The sequence below is a fragment of the Ranitomeya imitator genome, chromosome 5 (genome assembly GCF_032444005.1).
Source record: "Ranitomeya imitator isolate aRanImi1 chromosome 5, aRanImi1.pri, whole genome shotgun sequence".
Taxonomy (NCBI): domain Eukaryota; kingdom Metazoa; phylum Chordata; class Amphibia; order Anura; family Dendrobatidae; genus Ranitomeya; species Ranitomeya imitator.
In genome coordinates this window covers 31461582-31481250 of record NC_091286.1, presented here as the reverse complement: position 1 = coordinate 31481250, position 19669 = coordinate 31461582, and the positions used below count along the sequence as shown (strand labels likewise).

Here is a 19669-nt window from a genome sequence, read left to right as displayed (position 1 = left end):
CAGGGTAATGATCAAGAATCAGACCCTGATGAGATTATGTTGCCCCATCACGAACGCTATACCACCGACCGACACGGTGACACAGACGAAGTTGCACACGAGCTACAAGAAGAGGTAATAGATGACCCAGTTCTTGACCCCGATTGGCAGCCATTGGGGGAACAGGGTGCAGGCGGCAGCAGTTCTGAAGCGGAGGAGGAGGGGCCGCAGCAGGCATCAACATCGCAACAGGTTCCATCTGCCGGGCCCGTATCTTGCCCAAAACGCGTGGCAAAGCCAAAACCTGTTGGAGGACAGCGTGGCCATCCGGTTAAAGCTCAGTCTGCAATGCCTGAAAAGGTATCCGATGCTAGAAAGAGTGCAGTCTGGCATTTTTTTAAACAACATCCAATTGATCAGCGCAAAGTCATCTGTCAAAAATGTTAAACTACCTTAAGCAGAGGACAGAATCTGAAAAGTCTCAATACAAGTTGCACGCATAGACATTTAACCACCATGCATTTGCAAGCCTGGACTAACTACCAAACGTCCCTTAAGGTTGTAGCACCCTTGGCCAATGAAGCTAGTCAGCAACGCAACATCCCTTCCGGCAGTGTAGGGCCACCATTTTCCGCACCACCTGCAGTATCTGTGCAGGTTTCTTTGCCAGGCCAAAGCAGTCAGGGTCAGGGAATCACCAGTTTCGTAGTAGGAAACACTGCATCTAGGGCACCGGCGGCAACAATACCATCTCCCACCATCTCTCAGTCTGCCATGTCCACCGGCACCCCCGCTAGTTCCACGATCTCCAGCTCTCCAGTCCAGCTCACCCTACATGAGACTATGGTTAGAAAAAGGAAGTACTTAGCCTCACATCCGCGTACACAGGGTTTGAACGCCCACATAGCTAGACTAATCTAGTTAGAGATGATGCCCTACCGGTTAGTTGAAAGCGAAGCTTTCAAAGCCCTGATGGACTACGCTGTACCACGCTACGAGCTACCCAGTCGACACTTTTTTTTCCAGAAAAGCCATCCCAGCCCTCCACCAGCATGTTAAAGAGCGCATCGTCCATGCACTCAGGCAATCTGTGAGCACAAAGGTGCACCTGACAACAGATGCATGGACCAGTAGGCATGGCCAGGGACGTTACGTGTCCATCACGGCACACTGGGTGAATGTTGTGGATGCAGGGTCCACAGGGGACAGCAAGTTTGGGACAGTTCTGCCTAGCCCACGGTCTAGGAAACAGTTGGCTGTAGCCGTTCGCACCCCCTCCTCCTCCTCTTCGTCCTCCTGCAGAAGCGAGAGCTCGTCCACAGACCGCAGTCGCACAACCACTCCATCCGCAGCTGCCACTGTTGCACACCAGGTCTCCCATTATGGGGCAGCTACTGGCAAACGTCAGCAGGCTGTATTGGCTATGAAGTGTTTGGGCGACAACAGACACACCGCGGAAGTTCTGTCCGAGTTCTTGCAGAAAGAAACGCAGTCGTGGCTGGGCACTGTAGATCTTGAGGCAGGCAAGGTAGTGAGTGATAACGGAAGGAATTTCATGGCTGCCATCTCTCTTTCCCAACTGAAACACATTCCTTGCCTGGCTCACACCTTAAACCTGGTGGTGCAGTGCTTCCTGAAAAGTTATCCGGGGTTATCCGACCTGCTCCTCAAAGTGCGTGGACTTTGCTCACATATCCGCCGTTCGCCCGTACACTCCAGCCGTATGCAGACCTATCAGCGTTCTTTGAACCTTCCCCAGCATCGCCTAATCATAGACATTGCAACAAGGTGGAACTCAACACTGCACATGCTTCAGAGACTGTGCGAACAGAGGCGGGCTGTTATGTTTTTGTGGGAGGATACACATACACGGGCAGGCAGTAGGATGGCAGACATGGAGTTGTCAGGTGTGCAGTGGTCGAAGATTCAAGACATGTGTCAAGTCCTTCAGTGTTTTGAGGAATGCACACGGCTGGTTAGTGCAGACAACGCCATAATAAGCATGAGCATCCCCCTAATGCGTCTGCTGATGCAAAGTTTGACGCACATAAAGGATCAGGCGTCTGCAGCTGAGGAAGAGGAAAGCCTTGATGACAGTCAGCCATTGTCTGGCCAGGGCAGTGTACAGGACGAGTTAGCGGGCGAAGAGGAGGAGGAGGACGAGGAGGATGATGGGGATGATTATATTTTTAATGAGGAAGCTTTTCCGGGGCCACTGGAAATTGGTGGCGCGGCAAGGCCGGGTTCTGGTTTTTGGAGGGACACAAGTGACGTGGATTTGCCTGAAACTGCCCCTCAACCAAGCACAACCGCAGATTTGAGAACTGGAACTTTGGCCCACATGGCGGATTATGCCTTACGTATCCTCAAAAGGGACACACGCATAACTAAAATGATGAACGATGACAATTACTGGTTGGCCTGCCTCCTTGATCCTCGCTATAAAGGCAAATTGCAAAATATAATGCCACATGAGAACTTGGAACTAATATTAGCAACCAAACAATCAACTCTTGTTGACCGTTTGCTTCTGGCATTCCCTGCACACAGCGCCCGTGATCGTTCTCACACGAGCTGCAGGGGCCAGCAGACCAGAGGAGTTAGAGGGGCAGAAATCAGAAGTGGCGTTGGCCAGAGGGGTTTTCTGACCAGGTTGTGGAGTGATTTTGCTATGACCGCAGACAGGACAGGTACTGCAGCATCAATTCAAAGTGAAAGGAGACAACATTTGTCCAGTATGGTTACAAACTATTTTTCATCCCTTATCGATGTTCTCCCTCAACCGTCATTCCCATTTGATTACTGGGCATCCAAATTAGACACCTGGCCAGAATTGGCAGAATATGCATTGCAGGAGCTTGCTTGCCCGGCAGCTAGTGTCCTATCAGAAAGAGTATTCAGTGCTGCAGGTTCAATACTAACAGAAAAAAGGACTCGTCTGGCTACCCAAAATGTAGATGATCTAACCTTCATTAAAATGAACCACAACTGGATTTCGAAATCTTTTGCCCCACCTTGCCCGGCCGACACCTAGCTTTCCTATGAAAAGGTCTTGCCTGTGGACTATTCTGAATGCCTTTTCCAATCTCGTAATTTTCTGCACCTGATTGTCCAGCATACGACATGTTTACACCTCACTAAATGGCCAAACTCCCCACACGGGGCCGTGGTATCGACACTTGGCGACAGCACCCGTGAGAGTGCTGTTTGTCTGAAGAGGTGGGTGTGCCCGCTTTTGGTCGACGGCACTGCCACTGGGTCCCTCCTAGTACAATAAAGTGTCTCTGGCGGTGGTGGTGCGCACCCAACGTCAGACACACCGTTGTAATATGAGGGGCCCTGGGCCTGTACCGCCGGCCACAAGACAGTTCCCCCCCCAGCTCAAACAGTGCTCTACCACTTGCAAAATTATCTCACAGCTCCACCAATGTTTAGTATATGCGCTGACATCCTTCAATGCCTGCCACTGACAATACCATTGTATTGACATTTTTGTTATGTTAGGCCTTCGAAGCCTGTCTGCGGTCACTCCTTCCACTAGGCCTCCACTGACCACACCACTGCTGCCCGTGTACCCCTGGAACCAATTTAAAATTGCCTACAGCCATGTGTTATTATTTTAGGCCTTCGATGCCTGTCTGCAGTCACTCCTTCCACTAGGCCTCCAATGACCACACCACTGCTGCCCGTGGACCCCTGGAACCAATTTAAAATTGCCTACAGCCATGTGTTATTATTTTAGGCCTTCGATGCCTGTCTGCAGTCACTCCTTCCACTAGGCCTCCACTGACCACACCACTGCTGCCCGTGTACCCTTGGAACCAATTTAAAATTGCCTACAGCCATGTGCTATTATTTTAGGCCTTCGATGCCTGTCTGCGGTCACTCCTTCCACTAGGCCTCCACTGACCACACCACTGCTGCCCGTGTACCCCTGGAACCAATTTAAAATTGCCTACAGCCATGTGTTATAATTTTAGGCCTTCGATGCCTGTCTGCGGTCACTCCTTCCACTAGGCCTCCACTGACCACACCACTGCTGCCCGTGTACCCCTGGAACCAATTTAAAATTGCCTACAGCCATGTGTTATTATTTTAGGCCTTCGATGCCTGTCTGCGGTCACTCCTTACAATATGCCTCCACTGACCACACCACTGCTGCCGGTGTACCCCTGGAACCAATTTAAAATTGCCTACAGCCAGCCCAATTTTTTTATTTTAGGCCTTCGATGCCTGTCTGCGGTCCGTTCTTTCTACTACTACTACACTGACCAGGCCACTGCTGCCCGTGTACCCCTGGAACCAATTTAAAATTGCCTACAGCCATGTGTTATTATTTTAGGCCTTCGATGCCTGTCTGCAGTCACTCCTTCCACTAGGCCTCCACTGACCACACCACTGCTGCCCGTGTACCCCTGGAACCAATTTAAAATTGCCTTCAGCCATGTGTTATTATTTTAGGCCTTCGATGCCTGTCTGCGGTCACTCCTTACAATATGCCTCCACTGACCACACCACTGCTGCCCGTGTACCCCTGGAACTAATTTAAAATTGCCTACAGCCAGCCCAATTTTTTATTTTAGGCCTTCGATGCCTGTCTGCGGTCCGTTCTTTCTACTACTACTACACTGACCAGGCCACTGCTGCCCGTGTACCCCTGGAACCAATTTAAAATTGCCTACAGCCATGTGTTATTATTTTAGGCCTTCGATGCCTGTCTGCAGTCACTCCTTCCACTAGCCCTCCACTGACCACACCACTGCTGCCCGTGTACCCCTGGAACCAATTTAAAATTGCCTACAGCCATGTGTTATTATTTTAAGCCTTCGATGCCTGTCTGCGGTCACTCCTTCCACTAGGCCTCCACTGACCACACCACTGCTGCCCGTGTACCCCTGGAACCAATTTAAAATTGCCTACAGCCATGTGTTGTTATTTTAGGCCTTCGATGCCTGTCTGCGGTCACTCCTTCCACTAGGCCTCCACTGACCACACCACTGCTGCCCGTGTACCCCTGGAACCAATTTAAAATTGCCTACAGCCATGTGTTATTTTTTTAGGCCTTCGATGCCTGTCTGCGGTCACTCCTTCCACTAGGCCTCCACTGACCACACCACTGCTGCCCGTGTACCCCTGGAACCAATTTAAAATTGCCTACAGCCATGTGTTATTATTTTAGGCCTTCGATGCCTGTCTGCGGTCACTCCTTCCACTAGGCCTCCACTGACCACACCACTGCTGCCCGTGTACCCCTGGAACCAATTTAAAATTGCCTACAGCCATGTGTTATTATTTTAGGCCTTCGATGCCTGTCTGCGGTCACTCCTTCCACTAGGCCTCCACTGACCACACCACTGCTGCCTGTGTACCCCTGGAACCAATTTAAAATTGCCTACAGCCATGTGTTATTATTTTAGGCCTTCGATACCTGTCTGCGGTCACTCCTTACAATATGCCTCCACTGACCACACCACTGCTGCCCGTGTACCCCTGGAACCAATTTAAAATTGCCTACAGCCAGCCCAATTTTTTTATTTTAGGCCTTCGATGCCTGTCTGCGGTCCGTTCTTTCTACTACTACTACACTGACCAGGCCACTGCTGCCCGTGTACCCCTGGAACCAATTTAAAATTGCCTACAGCCATGTGTTATTATTTTAGGCCTTCGATGCCTGTCTGCGGTCACTCCTTCCACTAGGCCTCCACTGACCACACCACTGCTGCCCGTGTACCCCTGGAACCAATTTAAAATTGCCTACAGCCATGTGTTATTATTTTAGGCCTTCGATGCCTGTCTGCGGTCACTCCTTCCACTAGGCCTCCACTGACCACACCACTGCTGCCCGTGTACCCCTGGAACCAATTTAAAATTGCCTACAGCCATGTGTTATTATTTTAGGCCTTCGATGCCTGTCTGCGGTCACTCCTTCCACTAGGCCTCCACTGACCACACCACTGCTGCCCGTGTAACCCTGGAACCAATTTAAAATTGCCTACAGCCATGTGTTATTATTTTAGGCCTTCGATGCCTGTCTGCGGTCACTCCTTCCACTAGGCCTCCACTGACCACACCACTGCTGCCCGTGGACACCCGGAAACCTATTTTTAATTGCATAGAGCATCCTTTTTTTAATAGTAGGCGTACAAAGTCTGTCTGCGGTCCACTATTGAAATTGTCCTCCACTGCCCAGAGCACTGCTGCTTGTGTACCCCTGTAACTTTTTTAAGCTGCAGTGAGCCACATTTTTGGGTTAAGTCCTACTACCTGTGTCTGTCTGCGCCACTCAATTCAGCTGTGTTCCTTTGAAAAAAGCTGAGCGTCAATAGTCTTGTTTTCAGCCTCTAGGAATTTTAAAACTGCATTGGGGGTACAACTTTGGTAGGGCCTACTAACGGTGTCTGCCTCCCCAAGGTGTGCCCCAGGTTTCCTCGCCATTGCTTCGATCTTAATGCTCTCGTTTAGTAGTTGTTGGAAACTACACTGCATTAGGCCTACAAATTGGGTATGGGGTGTAGAGAGATGGTGTGTTCCACTCCAAGGTGTTCTCCAGGTTGCCTTTCCTGAGCTTCGATCTTCCGGCTCTCGTTTAGTAGTTCTTCGAAACTACACTGCATTAGGCCTACAAATTGGGTATGGGGTGTAGAGAGATGGTGTGTTCCACTCCAAGGTGTTCTCCAGGTTGCCTTTCCTGAGCTTCGATCTTCCGGCTCTCGTTTAGTAGTTGTTGGAAACTACGCTGCATTAGGCCTACAAATTGGGTATGGGGTGTAGAGAGATGGTGTGTTCCACTCCAAGGTGTTCCCCAGGTTTCCTCGCCAATGCTTCGATCTTCATGCTCTCGTTTAGTAGTTGTTGGAAACTACACTGCATTAGGCCTACAAATTGGGTATGGGGTGTAGAGAGATGGTGTGTTCCACTCCAAGGTGTTCTCCAGGTTGCCTTTCCTGAGCTTCGATCTTCCGGCTCTCGTTTAGTAGTTGTTGGAAACTACGCTGCATTAGGCCTACAAATTGGGTATGGGGTGTAGAGAGATGGTGTGTTCCACTCCAAGGTGTTCTCCAGGTTGCCTTTCCTGAGCTTCGATCTTCCGGCTCTCGTTTAGTAGTTCTTGGAAACTACACTGCATTAGGCCTACAAATTGGGTATGGGGTGTAGAGAGATGGTGTGTTCCACTCCAAGGTGTTCTCCAGGTTGCCTTTCCTGAGCTTCGATCTTCCGGCTCTCGTTTAGTAGTTCTTGGAAACTACACTGCATTAGGCCTACAAATTGGGTATGGGGTGTAGAGAGATGGTGTGTTCCACTCCAAGGTGTTCTCCAGGTTGCCTTTCCTGAGCTTCGATCTTCCGGCTCTCGTTTAGTAGTTGTTGGAAACTACGCTGCATTAGGCCTACAAATTGGGTATGGGGTGTAGAGAGATGGTGTGTTCCACTCCAAGGTGTTCCCCAGGTTTCCTCGCCAATGCTTCGATCTTCATGCTCTCGTTTAGTAGTTGTTGGAAACTACACTGCATTAGGCCTACAAATTGGGTATGGGGTGTAGAGAGATGGTGTGTTCCACTCCAAGGTGTTCTCCAGGTTGCCTTTCCTGAGCTTCGATCTTCCGGCTCTCGTTTAGTAGTTGTTGGAAACTACGCTGCATTAGGCCTACAAATTGGGTATGGGGTGTAGAGAGATGGTGTGTTCCACTCCAAGGTGTTCTCCAGGTTTCCTCGCCAATGCTTCGATCTTCATGCTCTCGTTTAGTAGTTGTTGGAAACTACACTGCATTAGGCCTACAAATTGGGTATGGGGTGTAGAGAGATGGTGTGTTCCACTCCAAGGTGTTATCCAGGTTGCCTTTCCTGAGCTTCGATCTTCCGGCTCTCGTTTAGTAGTTCTTGGAAACTACACTGCATTAGGCCTACAAATTGGGTATGGGGTGTAGAGAGATGGTGTGTTCCACTCCAAGGTGTTCTCCAGGTTGCCTTTCCTGAGCTTCGATCTTCCGGCTCTCGTTTAGTAGTTGTTGGAAACTACGCTGCATTAGGCCTACAAATTGGGTATGGGGTGTAGAGAGATGGTGTGTTACACTCCAAGGTGTTCTCCAGGTTGCCTTTCCTGAACTTCTATCTTCAGGCTCTCATTAAATTGTGGTTAAATGGAACAACTGCATTTGGCGTACTAGTTGGTTTGGGGCCTACTATCGGTGTCTGCCACTCCTTGCTGTTCTCCTGGTTTCCTGTCCTGAAATTCCATTTTCAGGCTCTCGTTAAGTAGTTGTTAATGTTAGACTGCATTTGGCCTACTAGTTGGGTTGGGGCCTACTATCTGTGTCTGCCACTCCTTGCTGTTCTCCTCAACTGAACAAAGCTGGGCCGCCTGTTTACTACGGTTGCCAATTTTGAACTGCATGTCGACTACTTACTGATTTGGGCCTACTCTCTGTGTCAGCCTCTCATTCCAGTTGTCCTCCACTGCAATGCCCCCTGGTTAGTCCTGTGTTACCAATTTTGAACTGCATTTAGCCCACTTTATTCTTTGGGCCTAAATCTGTGTTTCCTCCTCATCCTGCCCATTGCCCAGCCAGTGATAGATGAGTCTGCTGGTACATTGACCCATAACGCAAAATTCCCCGTGCACGCTATACAGCAAGATTGTGACCCTGCTGAAAGTCAGGTTCCTCTTCCCGCATACCATACCACCTTACACGGGGACAAAGAGGAAGGTGCAGATGAAAGTGCAGGTTCCTTCATCAGGTGGGGGGAGGAATACTAGTTGGCGACGTCACTGGCACAGGGCCTCTCATAGTACGCAAAAGTGTTGCTGCCGGTGGGAGGCGCCCCCGCCGTGCAAACACACCGCTGTACTTTGAGGGGCCTTGTGCCAGTGCCAATGCCAACGAGTGGGCCCCCCCTGCTTGCTCAGGATCACAGCACTTGCAAAGTTGAAATACTTACCTCTCCCTGCTCCACTGTTGTGACGTGGTCCAGATTTACTGGGCCCACTAATTACTTGAACCAGCCCTACCCCCCACAACTTTAGCCAAATGACCCCCAATTTCAAATGCCTTCCAATTATTATAAGGTAAATTACAATTGACAAGCTTCTTTAACAAGAATGGATGTTTTTGCCATTAAAATGGGCAGTGTAGGTGTTTTCCTGGCCTCCACTCACTGCCGACTATGCTCCCCCATTGACTTGCATTGGGTTTCGTGTTTCGGGCGATACCCGACTTTTCGCGATAATCGGCCGATTCCACTCGACTCAACTTCTAAGATAGTCGGGTTTCGCGAAACACGGCTCGACTCTAAAAAGGTCAAGGTCGCTCAACCCTAGTCGCCACTACATAGCAATGAAATGCAATAATGGGCGATCAAAAGATCGTATCTACACCAAAATGGTATCAATAAAAATGTCAGCTCGGTGCGCAAAATATATGCCCTCAACCAGCCCCAGATCATGAAAAATGGAGACGTTACAGGACTCGGAAATATATCAGTATATATGGATATCTTTTTGTATCACTTTCATGTTTTATACAGTTCAACTCCCTTTTCCCGTAGATCCGTTGACAATTCTTTTGCTTTCCCCATGACTCACAATCCAGAAACGTCAGTGGCTGGATGAAAGATGCAAGAGTCTGTCTGGATCCCAGAAACTCACTCATCTTTTATGCACACATACTGATTACAAGCAAACAGGTCACAGGTGAGGATGTTACCTTTAGTAGCCATTCAAACCCATTTGTTTCAACTTCTGTGCATGTTATCAAGCCATAATGTGAACTTTTGATCGGGGTCATTTGGATGTTTTGGGTTGTCATTATGATTTAAAAATAGAAAACACAGTAGTTTGACAATAAATGGCTTCACCCAACCACTGACCATGAGTGGAGCACAACTGTAGTTGTATAATAATGGACTACCTTTTATTTAATCAATATCATTAAATTCAGTATATTATCATGACATAGTAGCAAAATGCTTAGGCTGCAACTCAGATCACAACCACTGGGTGGCCAAAATAGCATAAACATCTCCTGACAGAGTATATATAAAAATAATTTCAAAGCTGCCCCAAGCTCTATCTATCTATTATCTATCTATCTATCTATCTATCTATCTATCTATCTATCTATCTATCTATCTATCTATCTATTATCTGTTTAGCTATCTATTAACTATCTATCCATCTGTTTGTCTATCTATCTATCTATCTATCTATCTATCTATCTATCTATCTATCTATCTATCTATCTATTATTAGTGAGTATACTTATTGCTCGGGTTTTCCCGAACACGCTCGGGTGGTCTCCGAGAATTTACCGTATATACTCGAGTATAAGCCAAGAATTTCAGCCCATTTTTTAGGCTGAAATTGCCCCACTTGGCTTATACTCGAGTCATACCCGTGGGTTGGCAGGGGAGGGGGAGCAGCAGCTGTCTAATAATACTCACCTGTTCCTGGCGAGGTCCCTGCACGTCCCTGGTTGTCCGGCACCGTCAGCTTCTTCCTGTAGTGAGCGGTCACATGGTACCGCTCATTACAGTAATGATAATGGACTCCCCTAAGGGTGGAGCCACATATTCATTACTGTAATGAGCGGTACAATGTGATCACTCAATACAGGAAGAAGCTGACGGTGCCGGACAACCAGGGATGTGCAGGGACCGCGCCGGGAACAGGTGAGTATAACGCAGTGCGTGATATTCACCTGTTCCCCGTTTAGGTCAGAGGGCGGGGTGACGCGATTAGTGTGCGCGCTGCCCTCTGCCTGAACGTCAGTGCAGAGGATGCAGAAGACACAGCGGCGGCCGTCGGTGGAACTAGGAACAGGTGAATATAGCAAGTGCCGGGGGCCTGAGAGGTGAGTATGTCATTTTTTTTTTAATCGCAGCAACAAGATATGGGGCAAATGTCTGTATGGAGCATCTTATGGGGCCATAATCCACATTTGTGCAGCGTTATATGCGGCACATTTTAATATGGAGCATCTTATGGAGCCCATCATAACCTTTATGGAGCATTATATGGGGCTCCTGATTCAATATGGATATTCAAAAACACTTCAACTACTGATGTCTCAATTAATTTTACTTTTATTGGTATCTATTTTTATTTTTGAAATTTACCAGTAGCTGCTGCATTTTCCACCCTAGGCTTATACTCGAGTCATTAAGTTTTCCCAGTTTTTTGTGGCAAAATTAGGGGGGTCGGCTTATACTCGGGTCAGCGTATACTAGAGTATATACAGTATTTAGTTTTCATTGCCTCAGCTGAATGATTGACAGCTACTAGCCAGCTTGATTGCATGTGGGGGTTCCCTAGCAACCAGGCAACCCCCACATGTACTCAGCCTGGCTAGTAGCTGTAAATCATTCAGCTGAAGCGATGAAAACTAAATCTCCGAGCAATCATAAATACTTGGAGACCACCCGAGCAACAAGTATACTCGCTCATCGCTCATCACTATCTATTATCTATCTATCTATCTATCTATCTATCTATCTATCTATCTATCTATCTATCTATCTATCTATCTATCTATTTATCTATCTATCTATTTATCTATCTATTTATCTATCTATCTATCTATTTATCTATCTATCTATCTATTTATCTATCTATCTATCTATCTATCTATCTATCTATCTATCTATCTATCTATCTATCTATCTATTTATCTATCTATCTATTTATCTATCTATCCATTATCTATTGAACTATTATCTATCGATCTATTATCTATCTATCTATCTATCTATCTATCTATCTATCTATCTATCTATCTATCTATTATCTATTGAACTATTATCTATCGATCTATTATCTATCTATCTATCTATCTATCTATCTATTATCTATTGAACTATTATCTATCTATCTATTATCTATCTATTATCTATCTACTGTATTATCTATCTATTATCTATCTATCTATTATCTATTTATCTATTATCTGTTTATCTATCTATCATCTATTTATGGTTTATCTATCTATCTATCTATCTACCTATCTATCTATCTGTCTATCTATGTATTATCTATCTATTATCTATCTATAAATTATCTATCTATCTATCTATCTATCTATCTATCTATGTATTATCTATATATTATCTATCTATTACCTGTCTATTATCTATCTATCTATCTATCTATCTATCTATCTATCTATCTATCTATCTTTCTATCTATCTATTATCTATTATCTATCTATTATCTATCTATTATCTATCTATTATCTATTATCTATCTATATTATTTATCTATCTATCTATATATTATCTATCATCTATCTATCTATCTATCTAATTATCCATCTATCTAATATATACACACACATATACCCCCATAATCCGCACATCGGGCCATCTTGTCGCTACACCTCAGGAACTTCTCTTCACACATCATTTTAAAACACTTTTCATGTTTAACCAAATGTTCTGTATTTCTACTCACCTGCACACTAAGATGAATCCATTTCTTCACAAGAAATCTCCCCTGTGTCATTACTTTTATAGGAGGCTGCAAACCATTTACTGTGCGATAATAAAACACGGTCTCTTTCTCGGAAATTGTGAGTTTGAACACAATCTGCCCATCAGCAGACTTTTCTATCACACACCTTAAGAAGTAAATAGAAAAAAAAAAGATCAAAATCCCCTTCAAGTAAACATATGCTGAGAAATACAGTATAAAGCAGGAAAAAGTAGAGTAAACCGACACTCCGGTACAATGGTACTGTGCAATGCTGACATATAGTGCTTATGTACAATGCCGACATATAACGCTAATGTACAATCCTGACATACAGTATGGTGCTTATAGAAACACCCAAATTATCCTACATGCTATTAGCCATAAAGCAAAAACATTAATAAAGCTCCAAAGAAACGCTTTAACAATAAAAGATATACGTTTGTTGCAAATTTCATAAAAGAATGAATAATAAAAAGTCAGACAAAATACCACAGGTGCACAAAAAAAAGATGGGTACTGTTACTACAAGCACTAATGGTAATTGATTACAATTAGTGATCAGCGAATATACTCGTTACTCGAGATTTCCCGAGCACGCTCGGGTGTCCTCCGAGTATTTTTTAGTGCTCCGAGATTTAGTTTTTCTTGCCGCAGCTGAATGATTTACATCTGGTAGCCTGCATAAGTACATGTGGGGGTTGCCTGGTTGCTAGGGAATCCCCACATGTACTTATGCTGGCTAACAGATGTAAATCATTCAGCTGCGGCAAGAAAAACTAAATCTCCAAGCACTAAAAAATACTTGGAGGACCCCCGAGCGTGCTCGGGAAATCTCGAGTAACGAGTATATTCGCTCATCACTAATTACAACATTATACATATGCACATAGGTACCGGTATTTTCAATGTAAGTACAACAGTAGTCCAGTATACACATTATCATAATATATACAGGCAAGGAAAATAGCATTATTAACATTGCACAGAGCCCTATAATGTAGCAGCACAATTGTAAGTATACATATAGCGTACCAAGGGTGATGGAACAATGCAACACAGTCAGAAACCTGTAGTGTGCCACAAGGACAAAGGAAGTTATAATTACCTGGGCATAGTAAACAGGGACCCACCACACCCCGACGCGCGTTTCGCTTACAAATGCTTCGTCCAGGGCTGGACACTCCTTACTGGGGCAATATTTCTGTCTTGGCATGCTATGTCAGTTGCGCCAGATTCATGAAGAGGTATGCAGTTCTTCATGATTCAGGAGCGTCTGACTCCACCATGTCCCCTCTTCGAGACCGTCAAGAAAATTGCTAGCAGTGATGAATCGGGGCCAAAGTTTTCAGAACCAAGCAGTAGCTGACGTGTAGAAAAATAATAGTGGAATCCACTTTGAACTCTATTATTATGCTCGAGTCTGTGTTTGATATGTTTATTGTCCTAGAGACATTGCTCAGGGGCGGGGACTATGCTTTCTCATGGGAGGGCCTTCACACTCCATAATTGTAGCTGCAATATTTTGTAAATAAGCAGAATAGCTCTTTTAAACACAAGTGGCATTCAGGAACTTACATCATTGCCAGCTAAGAACAATTGGAGTCCAAATCTAGTCCTATGGCCAACAAGGTCATCGGGGTTTGCAGCCGAGAGTGCGGAAAGTCTCAGCGAAAGAAAGTCTCAAGGCGGTGAAGTCTCATTTATCATTCCCTCTTTATCCTATTTACATTCCACAGCTGTTTTCCCCACTGTTGTCTGTATACATTTGTACCTTGAGGCTACTGTTCATCATTACGCTTAGTGCATGTTTTACCGTATGGTAGCTCTTTGTTACACAGAGAGGAAGGATTGCTTGCACCAGCACGGAGCAGGAACGATGATGAGGAACGCTCTTCGCCCATTGTCTGGTGCTCATCTTTAAACTCCTGCCTCATTAGTTACTATGCAAGCCATGCTAAACAAAGCCGAAGAACACTATTCATGCTAATTTCGATGCCACGGGCTGGAATTCCTCTAAGATTATAGGCATTGTGTATCGAATGATAGCAGCTATTTTTAAGGGTTGCCTCAGGTGAGTAGTGGAAATTCAAAGACATTATTGCACATTATATCTTAACACACATGTGGATATATTCAAAGGATATTTCCGCGGCGGTCGCTCTGTTGGGAGCATGATTTTAGAGACAAATAGGTTTTCATTATTCCGCCAATTAGGACATTAGATATTCTCTTGGTATATGTGAATAATCAACTAATTATTAAAAAGAAAGCCGTATACCAAGACGAGCGAGAAAAATGAAATATCTAAATTACAGATAATATTTTTTTAAGGAGGCTTCTTAAAGTGGATAGTTAAAGGGAAGTAATTTATCTGCATCTTTATTATAGAAGTACATTACTTATTTTTTTTTCTTTAGCTATTTAACCTTTTAGAGGTTTGCTTACCTATATGCCTTTTTGGGACATAGCTGCATCATTAAAAAGGGGTCCTTGTCCATGAATCAAAGTGGAGACTCACTAACAAAGACCTGATCGCACCGTTTACCTATGCTCTTGGGTCGACATAGTCCAAAAAAAAGTCAACACAAATTTAAAAAAAAAAAAATCTATTTTCTGATATTCTGTTAGGAGGATGATTACGGTATATGTATCTAAAACTCCACCACCAGGGCATAACATTTTGCTAACAAGTCATGATATTGTATTGAATTTCTATCGAGAGAAAATAGAATCCTAAACCAAATTTCTAGAAAAATTATTTGTACAGATGACCATCCATTTGAAGAGTTGCATGCAATACTTCATTTGCCCTCTAGTGGACGCTGTAGGGAAATTGTGCAGCTGATATTAAATTAGCTGCCAGATTATGGTAATAATGACCTGATCACCATGATCATCTATAATAATAAAGGCGTCCTCTGTCACTTTCGAGACTATTTCGTTAATGTTACTCCATTAGCCTCAATTAATAAAAATATGACTTTTCAAATAATAATATATAATGTAATAATACAGCAATGGAAACTTTCCAAGGAAATGGATGTAAAGTACAATTGTAATACTGCAAACATATGAATTGTAATGGTATGCTTGGCTACAAAAGAGATGGCAACAAAAGTGACCTTTAAGGGCGTATAACCGGCCTGTGTGCTGACCGTGCTCACCGCGGACTGAACACGGAGAAGATATCTACCTATTATAGCTAAGGAGCCAATGCACAATGCCAAGTTTCAATAGGGACTGAAGGTCTGTATGTAGAAAAATTGTAGTACGTATTACCCAATTCGGCTTTTTTGAACAAATTAATAATGCGTGCGATGAAGAAATGAGAGGCAGAACCAGCACCTACCTGCATTGGAGAAAAGCACACAGAGGTGCACCTAGAGCCAGTCACGTCTGAAATTTGGGGTCATGGCTGACCCAATTTTCAATATAGCCTTAACTAAAAAATTTCTGCTGGGAATTATTTATTTCACGTGTGGGAATACTTGGGCATACTAGTCATGCATCTTAGGGGAGAAAAGGAGAATTGTGTGTGTGTTATAGCATAGCCCACAATGAAAAATACTTGAATCGCTTTTTCATCTTATGCTATAATTTATAATTCCAAGATGTGGGATTAGGGCCGTACAGAGGTATCAAGGGCCCTCATAGAAAAAGTCCTAACTGCCTCCCTATTATGTTGGAAAGGTCAGGCAGGGTCAAGAGATTGGCAAAAAACAAAGGAAGACATAGTTCCTGTCTGTTTATTGGTCCGCTGAATCTGCTGACACTTATGGCCCTGCCCACGAGGAGCAATACGGCAGTGTAATCAGGACCAGGATTACAGAAGTGGGTAATTCGGCTTCGGGCTCTATAGCAGTTGCTTGGTTTGCCTCCATTAGAAGGGACTAGCCCTCGTTTATCCTGAACTGTCTGGTAAGCCGGATGATGTAGAATAATAACAATGGCCAGCTCGTGACTCGGTAAAAATCAAGTGCGTAAAACACTAAAAAATTTAAGCTGCTCCTTTAACCTCATTTTGGGCAGTTGTCCAACAGCATCAACTTAGAGTCACATTAAAATGCTTGCTAAATAAATCCACCCGATTATTACTTTATCAGATGCTCTTAACGAAACAAGTAGGAGTTTTACCTAAATGAGGATGTTGAAAAATGCTTTTATTTTTTAGATTTACTTTTTTTTGTGTGTGCTTTTCTCTGAGCCGTTTCTTTTGTATAGAAGGAACGTGTAAACCGATGCCTTCGTACTTACATTTCACCCTCCTGCTCGGGTTTCAACCACACGGTGAGCGTGAACGAGCTTCCAATTCCTAAAGGAGCAGTCACAACAAAACAGTCTTTGTGATCGTAAAATATGAAGCTATTGGAAAAGTTACTGGACTCGGGACGTAGATCAGCTGTATCTCTTCTGACACAGGGTCCGAGATCATCCCTCAGAAGCTGACGGAACTCAGGAGAGGCGGATCTGTAGGGACAGTCTTGAACACATAGGCGTTGAGTGCAAGTCTTGATACTTAGCAAATTCGCATCACTTTGACAAAAGACGCTTCGTTTTGGGATCCCGCAAGTTACGTCAGGCGGATCGATGTATATAGGCTTAAATGCTGCAACATTCTCCAGTTCAGGGAAAAGACCTTGCGCTTTAACCATAGGGAGGCCGAAAAATAACACTTGAAAAATGTGAAGCAAGGAGACAATTTTTCTTCTCGCATGGAAAAAACACATCTTGAGGCACAATAATAATTTCATAAAATCTTTAAATATATTGTAACAGATTTGTTATTAATTTTCATCATGAGTTGTTCTGTGGGTATTTAGATATTTGGTATTCTTTTGCTGCACGATCCATCATCAATCACCTAAAAGAGAAAAAAATGTACATTATCGGAGAGGCCATCTGAAAAACATTCAGAAACCTTCTACTTGACAAACCCAACTCCCTACAATGCGGGCGTCAGCTGTATTATACAGTCAGCACCCAAGTCAGACCTCTATGATCAGACCTACAGCTGTTCAACCTCTTAGATGCCACTGTCAAGTTTGATCGCAGCATTTAAGAGGTTGGAAATTTTTGTTGTTCCTTCTGACACTTATTAGCCCCCCGCAACATGATTTTAGGGTATCAATGGCAGTGTTTTGGCAGCCACTGGGTCTCCTGTTTTCAGAACATTATGATGGACGTTATACCATTCATAGGATTTATATTCTGTAGTCGCAACTAATTTATTTACAGATTATTATCTGCCAGTCCATCATTTTATTTTCGGAATTTGTATTTTTCTTCCGAAAGATTATTATGTGTTTTTATTTCTCCTTAACTTGAAGAGATAATAAAATAAAGTAATTTGAGTGTACAATAATTTAGCTTGAAATGATTTTTTTGTATATTTTTCCCATTTTTCCCATGCATATTTTTTATCTGTTTCTTTGATGATGATGAATACGCATATGTGGTCGTAGCATGTTTATACTTCTTTTATTTCCATGCTTTGTTGTGTTTGACGAAAGCCCAGGTCTTAGGGTCAAAACATCACTGGCTTGTTGTTTGGATTGCCTAATAAAGTTCTGTTACGTATTTTGGAGCGCAAAATATCTTACAATTTCCAATTGGAGGAGATACTTGGCTTGTATTTTTTTACAAAATCAAAAAAGGTTTTGACACCTTTTAAAGCTAAAAGTCGTATGTTCTTTAAAAAGACGCCAAATTCTGCTATAAAAGAAAAAAACTGGGGTACATTTGCCCCAAAATATTGTGACTTTTTAAAAAGTCGAATTTGATGAATTAGTCTAAAATATCTGGAAAAGTCACATTGATATAAAAAAAAATGTAACTAAGCAACAAAAGACAAATTAAAAAAAAAGTCACAAATCTGATGATGAACTTGTCACAAATCAAAAAGTCAGCTTGATTAAGAAATTTTCATGCCAATAAAATGGCAAAAAATGCAATTGGGCAGCAAACCCATTGTTTTACCTTTCACTAATATATAGATGTAATGTAAGAAATGCCAACTGACATTTACAATTGACAAGAAAAAGTCAAAAAAGGCGAAAAATAAAGAGAATAAAGTATTTTAACACTCACATGTCTCTGCTTCTTTCAGCAGCAGCATTACTGAAACAGAACAGTCAGGGATGAAACACTCACTTATACAGGGCGGATGAGCAGGGCTATAACCTGGGGCATTGCCGGAGGAGGCGTCCTGTGGGGACAGGTGAACTGTAAATTAACTTATTTTTTCAAGTGTAATTTCTTTATTTCTTTGTATTTTCTTCCTTTCCGTAAAACTGAGGTCTTTCTGAACTTTACACCATACTTCAAACAGTGTATTGGATAATAGTTTAGTTTAAAAGATAGGGTTGTTTTTTTAACCCATCTCCTGGAAATTAACCGGAAGGAAACGCTCCATGGGTCATTATACAATAAGCCCCAATCTATCATGGGCCATTTTTTTTGGTGTCTTCATATGTGACACAGTGACTTTTGGCACCACTCATGCACCGGGTGAGACTGCTACCTCTCCACTCCGCATAGCCATGTTCAGAAATGGACATTGATGGTAACCATTGAATTCCATCCCATTACTTATCATCTCCTAGCTTGAATTAGCTAAGGACAAGAAGTCATACATTAAGATTTCACGATTTGCACCTCCATTACTAGGAATACTTGTTTGTTGTGACCACATCGGTAAAGTCTGTTAGGAGAGGAACATAAAAGATTGTATTAGGCTCCTTTGGGTAATCTCTAACAGTGAGGTGGCTTCATGAAGCTATATATGCTTCTCTAGAGGAGACTACATGCAGAATGTGGCAAGTGATGGAGCTTGCCAATAATTTTTGGTCACACATATGATATTCATGAGTTATGCCTCAGTTTTGCTTTTATAAAAAAGTGGAGTGATGCATTAATAGAACATTGGCCAAAAGATATTTGTGAGATCCAAACAACGATCCATATTATGATCTTGAGCCTGAATGCTAATACGTCACAACTTTCATCCATGTCCTTCGGGGAGTGACATTTTTTGTTGCATACCCACACCCCAGTAATCAAGCCACAACCTACAACACTTTCTCCATACACCCCACTATTACTCCCCCATCTCCTGTCCATGCACCTCTCTACATCTTCTGCATGCCCCCTACTACACTTCATTGACGGCCTCTCTATGCACCCCACCACAACTGCTCCATGCACCCCACTACTTTACATCCATGCCCACT

At 43.7% G+C, this 19669-nt stretch overlaps 2 protein-coding genes across 2 annotated transcripts in view; both read right to left on the bottom strand.

The window, feature by feature from the left end:
• Positions 1-19669, bottom strand: part of USH2A (usherin) — an 824795-nt gene that overhangs the window by 802213 nt on the left and 2913 nt on the right. Inside the window, exons 2-3 of the mRNA XM_069726496.1 lie at positions 16695-17301; positions 12420-12585 (exon numbers count right to left, since the gene is read on the bottom strand). Of these exons, the coding sequence (XP_069582597.1) occupies positions 12420-12585; positions 16695-17191 (663 nt within the window). The 5' untranslated portion in view covers positions 17192-17301. The remainder of the gene's footprint in view (positions 1-12419; positions 12586-16694; positions 17302-19669) is intronic.
• The window catches only part of LOC138637659 (uncharacterized), a 28166-nt gene continuing 25753 nt past the window's right edge, over positions 17257-19669 (bottom strand). The window contains exon 3 of the mRNA XM_069726495.1: positions 17257-17301. Coding sequence (XP_069582596.1) covers positions 17257-17301 — 45 coding nt within the window. The remainder of the gene's footprint in view (positions 17302-19669) is intronic.